The 17,809-nt window shown below is 46.3% G+C and overlaps 1 protein-coding gene across 15 annotated transcripts in view; it reads right to left on the bottom strand.

The window, feature by feature from the left end:
- Positions 1-252: 252 nt before the first annotated feature.
- The window catches only part of ADGRL3 (adhesion G protein-coupled receptor L3), a 525,365-nt gene continuing 507,808 nt past the window's right edge, over positions 253-17,809 (bottom strand). For 7 of the 15 annotated variants that reach the window (XM_049815198.1, XM_049815197.1, XM_049815204.1 and 4 more), the window contains 3 exons: positions 15,638-15,766; positions 12,195-12,212; positions 6,405-10,131 (listed from right to left, as the gene is read on the bottom strand). In XM_049815198.1, coding sequence (XP_049671155.1) covers positions 9,326-10,131; positions 12,195-12,212; positions 15,638-15,766 — 953 coding nt within the window. In that variant the 3' untranslated portion in view covers positions 6,405-9,325. Of the gene's footprint in view, positions 1,292-6,403; positions 10,132-12,160; positions 12,213-15,637; positions 15,767-17,809 lie in introns of those variants that run through there. The other 8 variants (XM_049815207.1, XM_049815208.1, XM_049815202.1 and 5 more) reach the window with 7 other exon arrangements.

The raw sequence follows: 17,809 nt of genomic DNA, 5'->3' as shown, positions 1-17,809 counted from the left end.
ACGTACAGGTGCCGGCTGACATGAACACGGATGTCTATGCACGCCTTCATTTACCCAGCCGAACAGTTGGCCCGACACCATTAACAAGTCTTCAGGGGTTCTTTTTTTTTTTCTTTTTTTTTTTTTTTTTTTTTTTTAAATGCTAAAAGCCTTGGGGGAACCACACTGATGGGGTTTGCATCCTTCTGGTGATTTCTGTCCCCCTCTCCCCCCCCCCCCCCCCCCCCCCCCCCCCGCCCCAAGCAGCCTAAGTCCTCTGTGGGCTGTAGCTGAGTATTTACACCAGCGGAGACCATGGGCCCAGTGAGTCCACCCTGTTTACAGGAACGGAGGAGAAGCGTCTGCCGAGTCCTCTGCTGGACATGTCCGTTGTCTTTCAGGTGCCTCCTGTGCCCACCACGGTGGCACAGCTCAGCTGCGAGAGCCCACGCCAGCCTCCACCGGGCAGGTGCTGTAGTTTCCCATACATCCATTCCCCAGCTGAGCTGATTGAGAAACGCTATTTTCAAGATACTCTAAGGCTCATTTTTTTTTTTTCCAAAAAATATCTCTATTTACACAAGACAATAAAACCTGAGCAGCTTTCCCCCCAGAAGCTTTTCCCAAGCGGAGCCACTGCTGGATGCATGCGCTGGTCCCTATTTACAAGCGACAGCTTCGCTCAACAGTATTCTGCCGGCAAGTTCAGCTTCTTCCGGTGTAAGGACTATTTCTTTGTCCCTCTTTTCCTTCCCTCCTTACCTCTCCACACAGCCAGGTCTGTATTTACAACAGGGACCCGGATCCGGCAGGGTCACCTTTGTACAGCCCGGCTCGTGAGCAGGGAGAGGGGCTCAGGATGGGTAGTTGAGCACGCTCAGCCATCTTTAAGTGTTTTCAAGTTGCAAAGCCAACATTTGGAGCTGACAAAACTCATTTCTTATTACAAAAGACATTTTTTGCCCATTCTGCTCATCTGAAAAAAAAAAAAAAAAAAAAGCGAGTGACCAAGAGGTGAGGGCACGTCCCAGGGTGCTGCCACGTGCGGGGCAGCGGGAATCTCAGCCGGGCTGTTTTCTCCTTGGGGACGCGAGGGTTTGCCAAGGGTTTTGGTCAAGGCTAGTTTCTCCGGCCTCTCCCATTGTGCAATCCCAAGTGAGGGATGGGTAAACCGAGGCACAGAGGAGCTGAGGCGGTGCACCGGTGTGGGCTCGCTGGGGCAGGCTCGTTGGGTGCTCCGGGCACTAGATGACACTGTCTTCCATGGTGACTCGTCTGAAGACCGGCTCCTGCTTGGGCGTCCTTCCGCTTTCTGTGGAAAACAAAGGAAGAGCAGGTGAAGCCCCAAAGCAGAATCCTGCAGCAGCCACCAGCTATTTTTAAGACCATTTCCACCCTCAAACAAAGCATGGGATGCCCAGGCTTGCCTTGAAAGGGAAGGCTTGTTCAGAGCAGGTGATTGTATTTATGGGCCAGCATCTCATCAGGAACCTCCTCCCACCCTTTTTGCTGAAGCCAGCGGTACAGATTTGCCTGGCTTTGTCCCCACATGAGCCAGTTATTTGTTAAACAGTGTGAGGACCAGCAGCATCGGCCACTGCTGCCCACTGCTCTCCAGATGAAAGGCGATGCCAAGGTGCCTCTCTACTCTTCTGGGTTTAGCCCAGCTCAGGCAAGGAGAGCCCAGAGCCAAACTGCAACCACCAGGTTGTACCCGCCCAACAGGGCTTGTCTGAGCACCCACCCCCCTTAATAATAAATAGTCAGTATAAATGACTGCAGAGTAAACAGATTTGTTTTGCTATCAGACATTATCTGAAGGGCACTTCACATCCTGAGTGCTCTGCTTTACAGCTGCCTCTATAATCATCGCAGCCCTGGGGAGAAAAATGCCTCCTCTTACTCGCGCAGGCTGGGAAGAGGCAGCCACGTGCAGTTTGGGGTGAACACATGCAGGCTTTTTTATAAATATTTCAGGGAGAGGCTAAGATAGGCTAGACACATTCAAGAAGAATTAAGAGTTGTCCTGGAGCCATTTTCTAAGTGTAAATCCTTTCACTCCATCTCCCACCCACCTGAGGGCCAGGAAATCTGTGTCGCTCTGCACAGCAGCATAGAAAATATCACAGGGAAAGCGTGGGGGGCAGAGCCGGCGACTTTTGGGGCACCTCCCAGCTTGGCTATTTTGGCTGTTCTTTTGGCGTTTTTCTGAAGAGGAGGGACTTTCATCCTTTCCTTGCTGCTCCTCTCTTTTTTTTCCCTCCTTTTTTCCCCAAGCATTTTCTCCATGGGATGCATTTTCTCCTTTTGTTTCCACTGCTGCTAGCTTGGCGGACTACTTTGCATTGCAGCGCAAACTGCTAGCAGCTAAAAATGCCTGGGTGCACAGTGTATCTCGGGGGAAAAAAAATCAAAAATCCCACCTATTTAATATGAAATACTCTTTCTGACTGATATCAACAGCAGCTTAAGCGAGGAGGCCTTTTATCTGTATGTACGAACGGTAGCAACGCAAGCAAGGAGGAGATTGAGGCGGAGGCGACCAAAGGGCAGAGCCGAGGCACTTGCAACGTAAGCAGCTCATTCATTTATCAGGGAGGGATCTCCTCAGAAAAAGGGCTGCTGAGGTCCTTGGCAGCAAACCATAAAACCTTCTTTCCATTTTTTTTTAAGGTGAAGAATCCAGGCCCTGGCCAGAGTAGGCACCCACCAACTGCAGCAAGGCTGCAGCCTGGCTCAAATTGGCCTCCCATCGCACACAGGCTAATCCCGTACGACCCCGCACTTCTCTCTGGCTGCCTACGGAAAGCGCCCGAGAAACTGCTTTTGGCATATTTTAGCCAAAGAATGAAGCCTTGCCAGAAATTTGGGCCTTTTTCTTTTACTTTCCCCTGCCCACAGTCCATTTTCCCACCTCCCCTTACCACTTTTCTGCAACGAAGCGCTAAGAGATGGCCAGGGCAAGGTGCAGCTGCTTCCTGAGCGGCATACCAAGAAATCCTCCGCCCGTTTCATTGACCGCTTGGTTTTCAGCACGCGTCCCCCAAAAACATGTATCAGTGGATGTTACCGCAGGCTCGTGCCTGCTGAAAGGCGAGGCCTTTGCTGCTGGTGGGACACAGAGGCTGCAGGGCTCATGCCTGCATTGAGCTTTCCTGCCGTGGGGACCTGAAGATGCCTCTGAGAGAAGTGGGAGAAGACAGGCTGAAAAGTTTTATTATAGCCATAATTTACCCATCGAGCATCCTGCCGCTGGAAATAACCTTTCCAAAGTTGTAACATAAGATGCAGTTGATTATAAGTGGCAGTTGGAGATACCGGGTGATCCATACAAGTATTTCCATGCACATCAGCTGAGGAGGCTGTGCAGCAGCTATGTTTGTGCCTTTTAAGTTGTTGTTTGGGGCTTTAAGCAACGCTGTCAAAATATCAAGCATTTGCTTGCATCACATAATAACTGCTCTGTATACCAATGGTTTTTTTTTAATTTATTGAGGTCTTAGCTTGGGTTTTTACATGTGTACAGCGTATTTAAGGAGTAGAAATATAAGAAAATAAAATACATGGAGGATGAAGAAATAAAATGACAGCAAATAGTTAGGACGATTTTTTTGTTGTTGTTGTTGGCATTTTGCTGGAGAAGACTATCACCATCTGTCTGGCGTACCAAATACAATAAACAGTAAGCACCTGTAAAAAGCTGTTCTGATGTGAAAAAGGAAGAGTTCCAAGCTATCCTGGCTAGTCTCAATATCTCAGCATTAAACGGACCATCCCTCCTGAACTGGGATGACGTACGATCTGGTGCATGATCCATGCAGCCCTAGGGCTTGCCAAAGCCCTTGGAAGAGCAAAACTGGCCCTACGCCAGCTGCCTGCGCTGAAAAAAAATGACTCTCAGCGCAGAGCGTGGGGTGCTGCTGCCGTCCTGGGGGTAGCCCTTCTGCTGCTGTTCCCCGGCCACGCTGCTAATGTCCCTGCCGAGGACGGCCACCACTAACGCGACTAACCGCTGCCTTCCCTGGGAGCATTAATCACTGATTTTATCTGGTTTCAGCTTTACGCTGCAGGATGTTCTCCACACTGTTACTGGAGAGCCTATGATGACATGACATTTATATGATGTTCATGAGCACAGACTATTTAAACCCTAAAATATTCATTAAACAAAATTTGCATAGAGTCTAGCTGAATGCAGCAGGTAGCTAAAAATAAAGTACTTTTCTTTCTACATGTAAGGAGGAGATCAGGGTGTGACAGATGACCAAGCTGGTGCTCTTAGGCTTTCCTGAGATAGCTTTTTAATAAGATGAGCTATCTTTTTATCCCTGTTGTCTAGGCAAGTCTGCAGGGTATTATATTCTTTATAAACTAGTGAGATCAAGAGCACATAGGGATGTGAGAGAGAGAGGCCAGCTGGCCAGAGAAGAGGGAAGGGGGATGCAGGCAATAGGGGCACACGTAGAGACACGCAAGGACCCCCCTGGAGCTCAGTGCCTCCCACCGCTGCCACTGTTTCCCCCGGCTCTCTGAAGCATCTCACTGCTCATTACCTGGGGGCAAGGAGGAAGCAAAAAGATTGGTTAACAACCACAGATTTCAGGGAATTAAATGCAATCAACAGGCAGAAAGAAGCAGCACCATGATAAGTAATATTGCCTACACAGTACCTTCAAAGCCCCCATCCCCAGCAACCCTCCAGCCTACATAGTCTTTCTTGGCATGTCTTTCCCTTTGTGTCTCTCCTTCACATGTTCCAGGGAGATCTTTACAGCCTTTTGTGGCTCTTGCAGAAAATGGGCAGGCATTGCCTGTTGGAGCCAGTGTCCTTAAGCAGTAGAAAACAGCAATTGCACAGTAAACTGGTGCGTCAGCTCATCGTGCGGCAGTCTACGATGGGATTACAAAGGCAAAATAACCCAGTCCTGCGCAAATTAGAAGAAGTGAGGGAAAAAATGGGATTCACAGACTTGCAAAGCATCCCAAGATGATTTCCTGGAAAATGCGAGGCATGGAGACTCACACTTCTCCATCCCCCTCTTCCCACCTGCAAGCAAGGCTTTCCAAAATCACACCTCAAGCAAGGGATTGACATTGACAATCCTCACTCCAAACATGCCCGACAACCTGTGGCTCCCAAAGGTGGTCCCATGTTTCAGAAAGGTTGGTCTATGTATCAGGGTGATGTTTTCGTCAGACCAAGCACTGCCTATTTGCATCTATTCTGTTTGGTTTTCATTTAAAGTGGGATGCTTACTGCAGTTGAATGATGAAGCTTTAATCTTCTCACTATAAATCTGGGGTTTTTTTGTGAAACAAAGCTCTAAAAAATAAGATCCCTCCAGTACAGGGCTGATTATTCCCTTCAGCCCAGCTTGCAAAGTTATGTGACGCAAGCATAGGTATGGATTTAACACCATAATTGCTATTGCCTCTTCATCAAGCTGTTTTCTCACATCTCTTCCTTGGCTCAGCATTAAGAAATGCCTTAGAAATTTTCTAGCTCTCCCTCCTACCCCAGGAGCATTTTAGGCACCAAGGACTTAACATTCACTTGAGTTTCGCGTGCTGCAGTCTCCACAGAAGACACCGCTACATTGCCTCTTGCATAAGAATTGTATCTACTGAGCTACTTATCAACAAGCAGAAACCTTCGCCATGCCCATAATCAACTATCTGACACAACAAAAGCCTATTTTCAAGGGGGAAAAAAATGACAAAAATAATCCCCATCCTACCCCCCCCCGCCAAACTAAATTACAGTCTTAAACCATTTTTGGCTTAATATAATTAATAATATCTATTTCCCCTCTGTTTTGTGATTCAGCTGTTTCCAAAGCTGTAAGAAGCACCAACAGCGAATCCTGTGGTGCCAGAACAGCCTGGGGACGGAAATAATCAGCTTGAAAATAAACAGCGTTTTTTTGCAATCAAAGCGCTAATAAGCATGGTAGGCTGGCGGAGAAAAGCTCGAGTGAGAAGGGATGGAGAAGAGGGGAAAAACAGCCTGTCCACTGATAAATCTGAAATACACAGAAAGGCTGGGGAAGAACGACCATTCGGAGTAAAGTAAGTCAGAGATTTTTCAGTAGGACACAATCATCCCATAGCAAATCCACCACTGGTTTGTTGTTGCACAGTTTCAGGCATGCTGGTAAATACCATGTTGATCACCTGCCTCCCATTTTATCAGGACAATATTTGCTATGGTGTATCTCACCCTCCGCATGAATTTAATCCTGCCAAATGCCTGGAAAACGATGGGGTTTTTTTAGTCCAATACAGTAAGAGAGTCTTTGCTTTCTCTAAAATAAGAGGTACTTCAAGTATTTAAAGCCTCAGCAGCCTCCGTTGGGTTGCTACATGGATTGGTATGACCACATGGGTCTGAAACGCTTGCTTTGCTTGCATGCATAGGTCTACCATGCACTGCCCAGCACCATTGCTGCTGGCATGGAAAATAAAATGAAACAGGGAGGCAGCATGAAGAGCAAGAGCATGACCTGGCTGGCCAGTGGCTGTTTTGCTATGAAGCCAGGTGATTCCCAGTCTCCCAGTGGGAAACGCTCCCGTGTTGAAACCTAGACCTGGCAAGTGGCACAGCTGTGATCAGTGCTTCATCAGAAATGAAGTTTCCTCCCAAAGATGTTTTGGCCTGAGGGCCTGGCTGTAGGTAGGACTCAAGCGACTCAAACCAGACTCTTTTATATAGACCATGAATACCACCAAATACCACCCCCCCCTGGTTCTCCCCCCGTGACAAGCCCTTGCTAAGCAGCACTGAGCAGCATCACCCCACGCAAGGACAACCCTGAGATGGAGCTGCTGCATTTATCCTCCAGCACTGGGAGCACCTTGCCTAACACAGGCATCACCTGCCTGCTACAAATCTTTTCGCTTTCACCCAGCTTGATGGAAGTTGGACGGAGGCAGCACCAGACTCCAAAGCCCAAGGCATGGAAGGGCTTTGTGAAAAATCACGTACCGAAAAACGGTACCGAGCGTGTCCAGAGGTGGTTATTTTCACTGTCAACCTTTCTAGTCTGTTTTGTGGCTTTCTATATCCTAACAATGAATCCTAATTGCTCCCAAGGGACTTGAAGGGGGAGGCTGGAGGAGAGCAGCAAAGCACCAGCAGGCCATTGGCAGTGGTGGGACGGGAAGGGCGATGTGGCCGAGGACGGCGATGGTGCTTTGCGTATGCCCGGAGCAAGAAAATAAAGAGACAGCAAACAACGACTGAGGAGGCCTAACGGGGACTTGTTTTACTCTTTGACATGCTACCAGCAGTTTTTAATCTCAGAAGAATGAAAATTAAAAAAAAAAAAGAAAAAATCATTACAATGATTTAAAGGTACGACACATGAAATACTATACTCAAATCATCCGCATGTCGTCGGCTAGTTTATACAGTAGGCACAAAACAGACCTAGAATCACCTGCAACAAATGTCAACTCGCATTGTTTTCGCCCCTAAACAAGTACCGCTAGCCTGATATTTCTAGTCAGCCGTAGCTGTGTAACCTTTGTGCTTAAATTGCTCAGCTTAGACCTCCTTTCTTTGGCATTGCTCATCCATGCCGTAAAGGATTGGAGACTCGTACTGAAGACAGTAATGGAGAGAGGAACAACAACAAAAAAAGAGAGATTAATCGTACAGTACATACATACAGTATCTTCTAAATTGTGATCAGTTGTTTATTGGTTGGCAAACAAGCTTCACTTTTACAACAAATATTAGTAATGAGGTCATTCAACTGTTGAGACCGTACAAAATGGATCATAAATTAAAAAAAAAGAAAAGAAAAAAAGAAAAAAGAAAAAGAATTCATACTCCGTGCTGCTAATTTACCTCCAGAAAGCCTATGTTACTTAAAAATCCTGTCAAATAAATAAATTTCCTGTTAGGAAAAATAATGAACAGAAGACTTTTTTTTTTTTTTTTTTAAATCACTGCAAAGTACTTTTTAGCTCACTACACGTCAATTGATTTTCTTCTTAACCACTGCAGTACAAGTGCCTAAACTGGGGACCAGACGGAGCCGTGAAGGCCCTTTGCTCCTCCAGGGAAATGGCCGTCTCCTGTAGAAGCCCCACTACGACTATAAAAAAAACCTCTCGGCTCCTGGATGCGACCCTACGGCCTGGCTGAGGGGCTGCTCGCCAAAGATGCTTCGCAGGATTATTACCACAATCGGTTGTGCACTGTCAACAGGGAAGTTTGCCCTGCTCTAGTCTGCCAAAATGTCTGCCGGCAATATGCCGGCTCAAGAAAGTTATACAGCGAGGAAATAAAAGGACTGCCTTGGCTGAAAAGAAATGGTGATGGTGTTACTAAAAATGGTCCTTAGAAAGTTATGTTCATTTTTTTTTTGCCCAGTGAGATTTTTTTACCAGGGTAGGGAGGGGACGGAGGGGAGGGGCTGTGGAAGAGGCAAAACAAAATAAAAAAAAAAAAAGAAAAAAGGAGGAGTTATGAAAAACCTTGCTCCTACTGGTAGACAAACTTACAAGACCAGCACAACAGAAAAAAGTTCTTTTTTTTTTTTTTTCCACTACATTAACAGGGACGCAAGTTCTGGAGGAACAGAAAGCAGACTATATGTGCAATGCTAGTATCTGTACATTACATAGAAATTGTTCGCTTCTCTTTTTCTGCCATTAGTTTTTATCATCCGTTAATACAGCAAAATGTAAAATATGCTTTTAGCACAGAATTCTAGGATTCCCTTCCGTCTCATTAAATTTGTTTTTGTTTTATTTGCTCCCGCAGCAAAGGGCGCTGCGGTGAAACCAAGTTGTGAGTGACCAAAACCCATGACGTGATCTGGATTGGTAAGAAAGAGTTTTGCTAGCTTGTTTTTGTGCAGCGCTCCCACCTAGATGCGTCATCGCTACTATTTTCAAATGCACATTTTTGGCCTTTTATTTATTTTTTTTCTTTGCTTTTTTTTTTTGTTTCGTTTTGTTTTGTTTTTTTTTTCCCTCTTAAATCAGGTCCTCGGTATTAAGAGCAACACAGCATCAAGGATTGTTTAAAGAAACACGGCATAACTTGAGAAGGCCACGAAGTGTGCCGTTATCTATCTCTTTCATTAACATAATGAAGTCTGTCTGGAGGGAAGGAGGATGGGGGGGAGAAAGGGGGGGGGGGGGGCAGCAGTTACTGTCCTCTCCGGGCCGGCCTAAAAATTCCAGTAAAAAAAGTCCGAGAGTTTTCTTTTGAACAGCATGAAGATTTAGGAGTACACACAATATTACCACTGTTTGGATTAACTCAGAACAGTAAACCGAGCGTTACGGAGGGGCTTTTTGTTGTCTCTTTGCTTAATTTTTGCTGAATCTTCTATAGACTAGTGACCAAGTGAGCGGGTCCTTTTGCATTGCCGTCTGGGGGGGTTCCCTCTTTGTTTGGCGGGACTATAAAACCGTCGCTGCTGCCTCGACCTAGCTGGTAGTAAGTGTGTAGCTGATGGACGTGGTTCCTGGAGCCAAGGTTGGGCATGCTTTTGTAGTAAACATCGTCGGCATCGCCGCCACCGCTTTTGGCCGGCGGGGGATCGGTCTGGGTGCTGGCGGTGACGCTTTCCGTCATGGGCATGCCGGCCAGTGCGGGCATACTGGTGTAGAGAGAATCCCTGTTGGGCGACTGGAGGTCGTCCGTGTGCTCGTTGGTCAGCAAGGGGAAAAAGCTCTCACTGTTGTCTTGCGGAATGCGCCGCCGGCTGTAGAGGTGGGGCTGGTGGTTGTCTGCTGAGTACACCCGGGGGGGCAGCAGAGGGGCGTCCGACTCCTCGTGGATGAGCTCCAGGCCCAGACTCTCCTCGTGGGTGAAGGAGGTGGCATCGTCCAGCACGATGGCGTCGTCCTCGCTCCCGCCGCCCACGCTGTTGACGAGTTTGTTCATCAGGTTGCGGCTCTGCTCGCTGGAGCGCTCGTGGTTGTTCAGGTAGGAAGGGATGTAGTTGGAAGTGAGTTCCTTCAGGATCTTTTTCTCGAGGGCATTCTCAGTGTGGTTGTACCCGCGGTCAAGGATTTGCACGCAGTTGCTGAGGTACTCGCCGCTGGCGATGCTGTAGCTGTTGCCGTGATTACCATTCAGTGGTAGAGTATCCGTGACACTTGTATCCCTGGCATTGTTCAGAAGCCCCTCTGAAAAACATTACACAAGAGAGGGTGACTTGTACAAACAGGACACTCACGCGGGACGTGCACACTCAAACCCCCTTCCTAAGCTGCCGCGGCTGCTGGGGCTCAGCAGCGAGGAGAGCATTGTGGCCGAAATAGGAGGGCGCGGCTCCAGCTAACCGGCTTAACGTCTTCCCACCGAAAAAATGGAAAGTGTCATCAAGTATGTGACTTGATGTGGTAATAGCCAGCGGGAAGGAATAACCACTCCTGGCTGGTACCTCCTATGGCTCTTGCGCTTTGCTCTACGTATTCCCGAGGGAGCTGAGAAATAGGTGACCCTGGGCTGGTCCCAATTGCCCTGGCTCCAGGTGCTTTGGAGGAAGGGGGCAATTCCCCCCCAGCCGAGGGAAAAGTAGTCACAGCCCAGGTTAATCATTACCCAAACTTTGTTTGGGAGTGTATCCTTCCCAGAGGAGAAAAATAAATCCGCTCTCCCCTTTTGCTGGGCGGGCTGCCAGGGGAAAGGCGTAAGGCCTGAATGGTGGGATCTGGGGATTAGCGCGGCGAAGGCACAAAGTGCTTCCGGGTCCAGGCTTTTTTGGAACAAGGCTAAATGCCCTACCTCTCCTGGCACAAGGGCATGGCCAAAATTGTTTAATCCACACTAGCCAGGTGGGGATTTTCTAATACAATCGATGTTGGAGGCAGCTGCTGTGGAGTCTTGTGAAGCCTTTAAAAATAGCTCCCATTTCACTTGCAAAGTTAAAGCGGAGGGTTCAGTGGAAGGTACAGCAAGTACCATCACCACCACGGTACGGTGGGCTCAGGGGAACCTGTGAGGAATAATGGGGTCTCAGGGTGCCCCCCAACTAACTGCCTATCACATCTCCGTAGGTGTCTCAACACTGTCAATGTAAGGCTGGAGCCTGGCTCTTTCCCAACACGCTACAGGAGATGGCGGGGAAGCGCTTTGAGAGCAATGCGGCACGAGTGGGCAAGGGAGAAGAAAACCAGGCCCAGCAGTTAAGCTGCCACCCTTTTTCTTTTTTGGGATTACTGGCCTCCTTGGAAGGAGTGCAGTTGTGGGGATGCATGAAATAACGTATCGACCTTTCAGCTAAGGGCTTCGGGTGTTGCCAAAAAATGGCAAACAACTCAGCAAGCCGCGGTGGATTAGAGGAGCCATTAGCTGATGATTTCAGATGAACAGTTGCTCATACCATGCTTGGTGCATGGCATGTGTACCTTCTGAAAATACAGGATTCGGTCTATATCTGCGATAGAGTAGTTGCTACGTGTCAAGGGCTGGAAAGCGCTACTGCAGGCTTTCTTCTTGCTTTTGAGTGAAATGCCCCAAATGTGTTGGTCACCTTTTAGGTTTCTGAAGCTTAGAGGGTGCTGCCTTATTGCGGGTTTCCCAACAAACGAGGGAGCGCTATGCCAAAAAATCAACTAGCCATCACAGACATAGAGCAAAGCCATTGATTTTCACGGTGGAAGCTCTTCAACCCAGCCATGATGCTCGGGGAGAAATGAAAAGTGAGCATTTTGGGGGGCGGACGGTATGTAATGGGTGACGGGTACAACAGCATCTGTCTGATGGTCACGTTGAGTAACATATGCATTGAAGCGCTGAGTGCTGCGCTTCTGCTGCCAATGCATAGATCAGGGGTTTGGTGGGGAAATAAAATGAAGGCATCGCAGGTGAGAACAGAGTGGGGTCTGCAATGAAACACGCCATATAAAAATGCCATGACCTCGCAAATAAAAATGTGAAGTTTAAAAAAAAAACACCGCACAGTTATATGAGAAACTATGCTGGGTAACGATACCACAAAAATGAGAAATAAACAAAGGAAGCATCATCTAATCTCATCTATATATATATGTACACATACATATATATATACACACATACATACACACACATACACGTATATATACACATGTATATTCATATTCTTTTGATTTCAAAACTGTGAGATGAATTTCCTTTATTAACTACATCATCTATATGTGATGCAATAAAAGTGAACTAAAAAAAAATTACATTTGATATGCAATGTTTAGCTTTACTCCCATACTTGTCTCTCTGTAGGGCTCTAAACGACAGCATGAAGAAAAGGAAAGAAAAAACAACAAGTAAGCTTACAGCGACAGTAGGAGAAACATGAGTAAAAAGCAAATTGATGATATGCAGAAAAGAGAGTTAACGGAAATAATTTCCACTGCCCAGAATACATGAATTTGTTACATGGTTTATTTCAGGTTAAAAATATTGACATTTTAGACAGAAAAATTATTTTATGTGCAATATTCAATCGACTACATTTTTATTAAAAAAAATTATCACATTTAAAACGTTTTCCAATGCCATTATAAAACGTTCAGCGTGCAACACAAATCAAGAAATAATGCCTGGAAATTTAAGAAAAGTCTAAAGCTGGTAACGGTCATGCTTGAAAAGAGAGGCACTGTCAGCGTCACTTCCAAAGTCTTAAAATGAATGGCTTTACTTACTGTTAGTTCTAATAACCCCTGGCAGTTGACACCGAAATCCATTTCCTCGCTAAAAATGTTTTGCCGTCCATCCTTTGCAACAGTGCTTTGTAAGAGTATGGCTTTGCTCATCACAGGGCTGCTGGCATTTTACAAACTTTGGTAAGTCTGCTCTTTTTTTTAACCGAACACATGGCAAACTACATGGACTTCGCAAAAAAAATGTTAAGAGGAACGGTAGTTCAAATAATGGCATCGCTAAATGAAGCTATTGAGAAGAAAGGGTTAAAACAAGAAGAGCCAGAGATGAAGATGAAGAGCCAGTGACAACTCTCAGCTTCCCACTTTGCAACAGTCTGTGGCACGCTGGGGTTTAACCAGAGCTCGTTAACGGGATTGCCGCCTTTTCTTAAATTAGCTCTCACGAAAGCAGTTAGGCCGTTTGGAGAAACTCCTGCGTCCGAGAGACCGAGCCAGCATACGTCCGTCAGCTGCCAACGGCGGTGAGCGCTCAGCACGTGCTGCAGGGTGCCAGACCCCTCACCTGCCACCTCCTCCTTCCTCTACGCTCTGTGTCCCATCAAGGAATTGCTTTTGCCACCGGGAAATGGGACTTTGGCCTTTTAGGGTCATTCCCCGCCTCTTTCCAAGGGGTTTTTTTTAGGGCTCCCAGTCCCTGGTGAGTCTCTACTGCAGACGGGGCAGCTTCGGCTTGAGCAAAGAGGGTATTTAAAACACGTAACTGGGGAGGGAGAAAGGAAGGGGTGGACTGGATCAGGCCTCAGGTTTCTTAGAGCGTCCTGTCCCTGTCAATAGGCAGCACCAGAAGTGGTAGATGAAGGTGCAAAAGAAATCATAGCCTTAGTGATGTGGAATGAGTTAGTTGGATGATGTTAGTTAGCAATGCCCTCACTGCATACCGATCCCAGCCAAGGCACACCCAGAGATGGTGACAGCGTCTACTTTTACAATGCACTATGATCGCTCTCTAGCGTGCCTGCTGGTGCAGCATCCTTAAATCCCAAAGAACCGCTGAGGCCATTAGGCCCGGTTGGTTTTGCTTTGTTTCTGCTGCAGGATCTCCTAATATGCACAGTTTGCAATTGTACAGTGACAGTAACCAGTTTGAAAAGAAAGAGCTATACCAGTGCTATGGTCATTAATTAACTTGCAGCCTCCTGAAAAGATTGCGTTGGGTTCTGCTCCCTCTGAAGTCAATGGCAAAGCTCCAGGGGCTTAAATGGGATCAGTACTGGTCCCACTCTCTTTCCTCATCTCCCACGGATGAAGCCTGGGTAGGTTTCTCTGTTATTCATCTGGCTGTGTTGCACTGAATAGCACTTGCAGATCAATTACACTATTTTTGTGGAATAAAATGCTGTTAGCTCAGGTAACTGTATCAGACTCTAGTCTTAAAAATTAGAAGCACACAAGATTATTAAAATGCATGTAAAACCTTTTTGTCACATTTCCACCCAAATCACTTGGGTTCACTTGAGGCACCTGGACCTGAACATCAGGACTTCTCTAAGCCAAATGCTGACCCAGCATTACCTGCTGCCACTTCATTTGAAAGTCCCCCAAACCTCAATGTTATCATGCAAGAAACTATACAGAACACCAAAGTTCATTTCGACATTTGCGGTACACTGAAGTTCTTAAAATTCAGAGCGTTTCATGATTAACAGTAGCCCATTCTTGAAAAGCGTACATGGAAGCAAATTTATTGCACAAAGTTAGCATAGTTTAGGAAATTAATGAACACCAAAAAAGGTCAAACACGTGTGCGTTCCTTGTGCTTTGAATGAAAAAATCCTAGTGATACAGTTCAATATCTATTTTTATCGTAAACAATACACTGCCACATAGTACAAAGGGGGTTTTCCTGCTTGCATTATAACCATCATAATTTTCCCTTCCTTAGAGATCATTTACTGGAAAGGGACGTCTTCACTGGGAGCAGAGAGCTGATAGAGTGCTGACATACTTGCGTTTGAACGCAGCATTACTTTGTAATAATTCAGCCACCTTGCAAGCAAGCCAAAAAAAAAAATTCCCATGGAAGTGGCAGAGCAGGACAGAGCCACCAACAGACAGGAGCTGGCAGAGCTCCATAATCCCCAGCTCCAACTCAGGTCCTGCTTGAACACATCTGCCTCTCCCTCACGGAAGCATCAGGACATCAGCTTACAAACGTGGTCCCTTCCCACAGCCAGAGCAGAGACAAACACGTAGGTGACAAGAGACTGATTTCTAAAGCAGAAACCTCCATTAGGTACAACTGACTGTTTATATTCCATTGCTGAAAGGAGGATATGCAAGCGCTTCTAGTTTCCCTACACCTTTTTCTATTTTTTTTTCTCTTTCTAATAGCACATATAAAACGTATTCATGCAAACGGCAAAACATTTCTTACAATATCTAAGCTCTGCTCTTTGGAATTGACCTATGCTCCTTGCTTCAGCTGTCCTTTTTCTTAGAGATGAAGGGCAGTTTTGCTTTATTTTGCATTTTTTTTCCTGTGCAAGCCGGTGTGCCGCTGACCACATTTTTCTATGCCATTTCAAATGAGAGCAGCTTTAGTGGCAAAGGCCATTTTAGCTTTACTTACCTTCAAAGGTGTTCCTGTTTCTGAAATGAATGGTTTAACAAGGAAATGCGCTGACAACAAAGAGAGGAATGGATACGTCCAACAAAATACACACACAAGACCAAAACAATACAAAAGTGAGGAAATTGAAATAAAAAGTTATCAAAATCAAAACCACTATGAATGCTTTGAGTAGAACTGAGGGTCTCTCAAAGTGAATTTTATTGCTCATGGAAAAAAAGCCTCCAGAAAATGGAACGATGCATTGAAATGAAAGGAAGGGGAGGGGATTTTTTTTTTTGTGCCCAGTTCCAAAAAAAACCAAAGTGTGTGTGTGTGGAGAAAAAAAAAGGAAGAAAAAAAAGAAAGAAATGGGCCAAAATAAGCCACAGAAAATGGAATTCTCACTAGAAAAATTAGAGAGAAACTCCAGCACACCTTGTGCGTTGTACATGCTGACAGAAGGGTTGTTATAGACCGCCGATTCCCCGAGCAATGTATTATAAGGGTTGTTAGTGCCATGAGGACGAAGCAGAGCATTGGTTATAAGATGATTAGCCATGGCTCCTGGAGCAGCCCGATAGAAAGACAGAGGAAAAAAAAAAAAAAAAAAAAGGTCAATCAGGCAAATGTGGTATTAAAAAAAAGGGAAAAAGAACATTCAGAATGACAACAGTTGAAATAGTCCTGATTACAAGCAGCCAGCTAATTAGACTCGGAAAACTGTATGCCACTAAAGCAGAACAGATGTTACTGACGATGCACAAATCCAAACCAATGCAAAAGAAAACGTATCAGAAAGCGGATAAGCTACATTTATGGTGGTTTCCCAGTCGCTTGGAGTGTAAGCAAGGCTATGCCCACATGCTTTCTACAAAGAAAGAAAGGAAGATGGCAGCCTACACAATGTAGGGGGAAAAACTCTCTGGAAAATGCCAAATGAATAAAAAAAAGTATATAATGACTAACAGAACACAGCACATTCAACTCCCACTATGGGCTAGGAACTCTTTTACCAGTCCATCGCAACACATCTAAAATCGAAAAAGCAGAATTAAAAAGAAAGGATGGAGAATGTGGCCTCTTCAAAGGCTCTCGGCACTTATCAGAGAGCAGCTGTTTCTCATGTCTAAGAGGGCGAGTTTCACTTGAGTTACTGTTCTGGTACCACTGTCAAGCACATCCACAACTGCCCAAATCCACCCTTGAAGGCGAAAGCACTGCGGCTCCATCAAGCGTTTCTATCAGGAGCGAGAGTGGCCACAGAGACGCATGTTTCAAGGCTCTCCATTTGCCCTGCAACCACCTTGTTTTCCCACTCCCAGACCTCTTTGCTGTCATTTCCAAGCACTCAGCCAGCAGTTGTCCTCCTGCTTTGGTTTATCCCTTGGAGCCGCAGCCTCTGGACTCGTACTTTTTAGGATCATTGTGGCTTGGCAGGTGGCTGCCAAGACCTACCTTGATTCCTATCAGAGGCATCAACCCATGAAGCAAAGCCTTCCCCCCACCTTTTAGCTGACCTACAGGACCAAAAAACCCATTAAGCCTTTGCTCTGAATCCCCTCTGGGATCCAAAGAGATGACTGAGTAAAAAACTTGCCCCCAGGGCCATTCCTACTGTCATCGATAGGTAGAGCAGGAATGCTCAAGGACACATCATGGTCTTTACCTCCAGGGCTAAACTGTTAAGACAAAACCTTTCCACCAGGAAAGTAAGTCTTTGGTGGGGCAACTAAAGCTAGCCAGGAGAGGGCTGTCAGAGGGCTCAGGTGACCTGGCTGTCACCAACATCTGATAGTACCAACCCAACCCAACAACCAAAAAAAAAGCCAATCCCCAAGCCCAGCAACCCTGGCGGGGTTGCCTTTGTCAACAGCTGGGGCATGGAGACCCCATGTGCCTCTTTTAGGGGTGGAGGTGGCCCCATGGCACGGCAGAGGCAGTCTTTGCGAGGCATGTGGGGTGCTGGGAACAATCTCTTTTCTGCAACTCATTACCTGTTTTTTTCTTTCCTTTTCTTTCTTTTTTTTTGGATGGAGTTGCTGAGGATATATAAGCCCCAAGGGTCTCTGGCTGGTACAAATTCCCTTAGCAGCGAGCTCTCTGAAAGCTCACGCCTACTAATTATTTAAAAAAAACCCACCAAACTGGCCAAACCTAAGGCTTGGAAGCCTCCAGATCTGCCTCCTGCAGTGCTTGTATGCTGGCCTGGCTCCATTTCCTGGGATGCTGTTTCTCCATGCCTGCAGAGCTAGAGGAGAGAGCAGACCGCCCTCCTGCCTCTCCCTCATCCTTTGCTAACCCTTCCCAGCCCCAGGCGGTCTTTTGAGCACAGGACAAAGTAGAAGGCAGCACTGTATGGGGGCTGCATGCCAGGGAGGCTCCTCGACACATGCAGCTGGAAAAAAGAGACCTGTTTTCTCTCACCTGACATTTTTGGCTATGCTGATGGAAAGCAAGATGAGCTGCTGTGTTTGGAAATAAGGAAACAAAGCAGTCTCCTGTAAGAAAACATTATATGAATGCTTAACTAGAGCAACCTTGAATGTAACTGATAGGTAAATGAGTCAATTATTTCTTTCTGGTAATGTATTTTCTATCACGTACATC

Source organism: Accipiter gentilis, chromosome 12 (assembly GCF_929443795.1).
Source record: "Accipiter gentilis chromosome 12, bAccGen1.1, whole genome shotgun sequence".
In the NCBI taxonomy this organism is placed as follows: domain Eukaryota; kingdom Metazoa; phylum Chordata; class Aves; order Accipitriformes; family Accipitridae; genus Astur; species Astur gentilis.
This window is presented reverse-complemented; position numbering and strand designations above follow the sequence as displayed.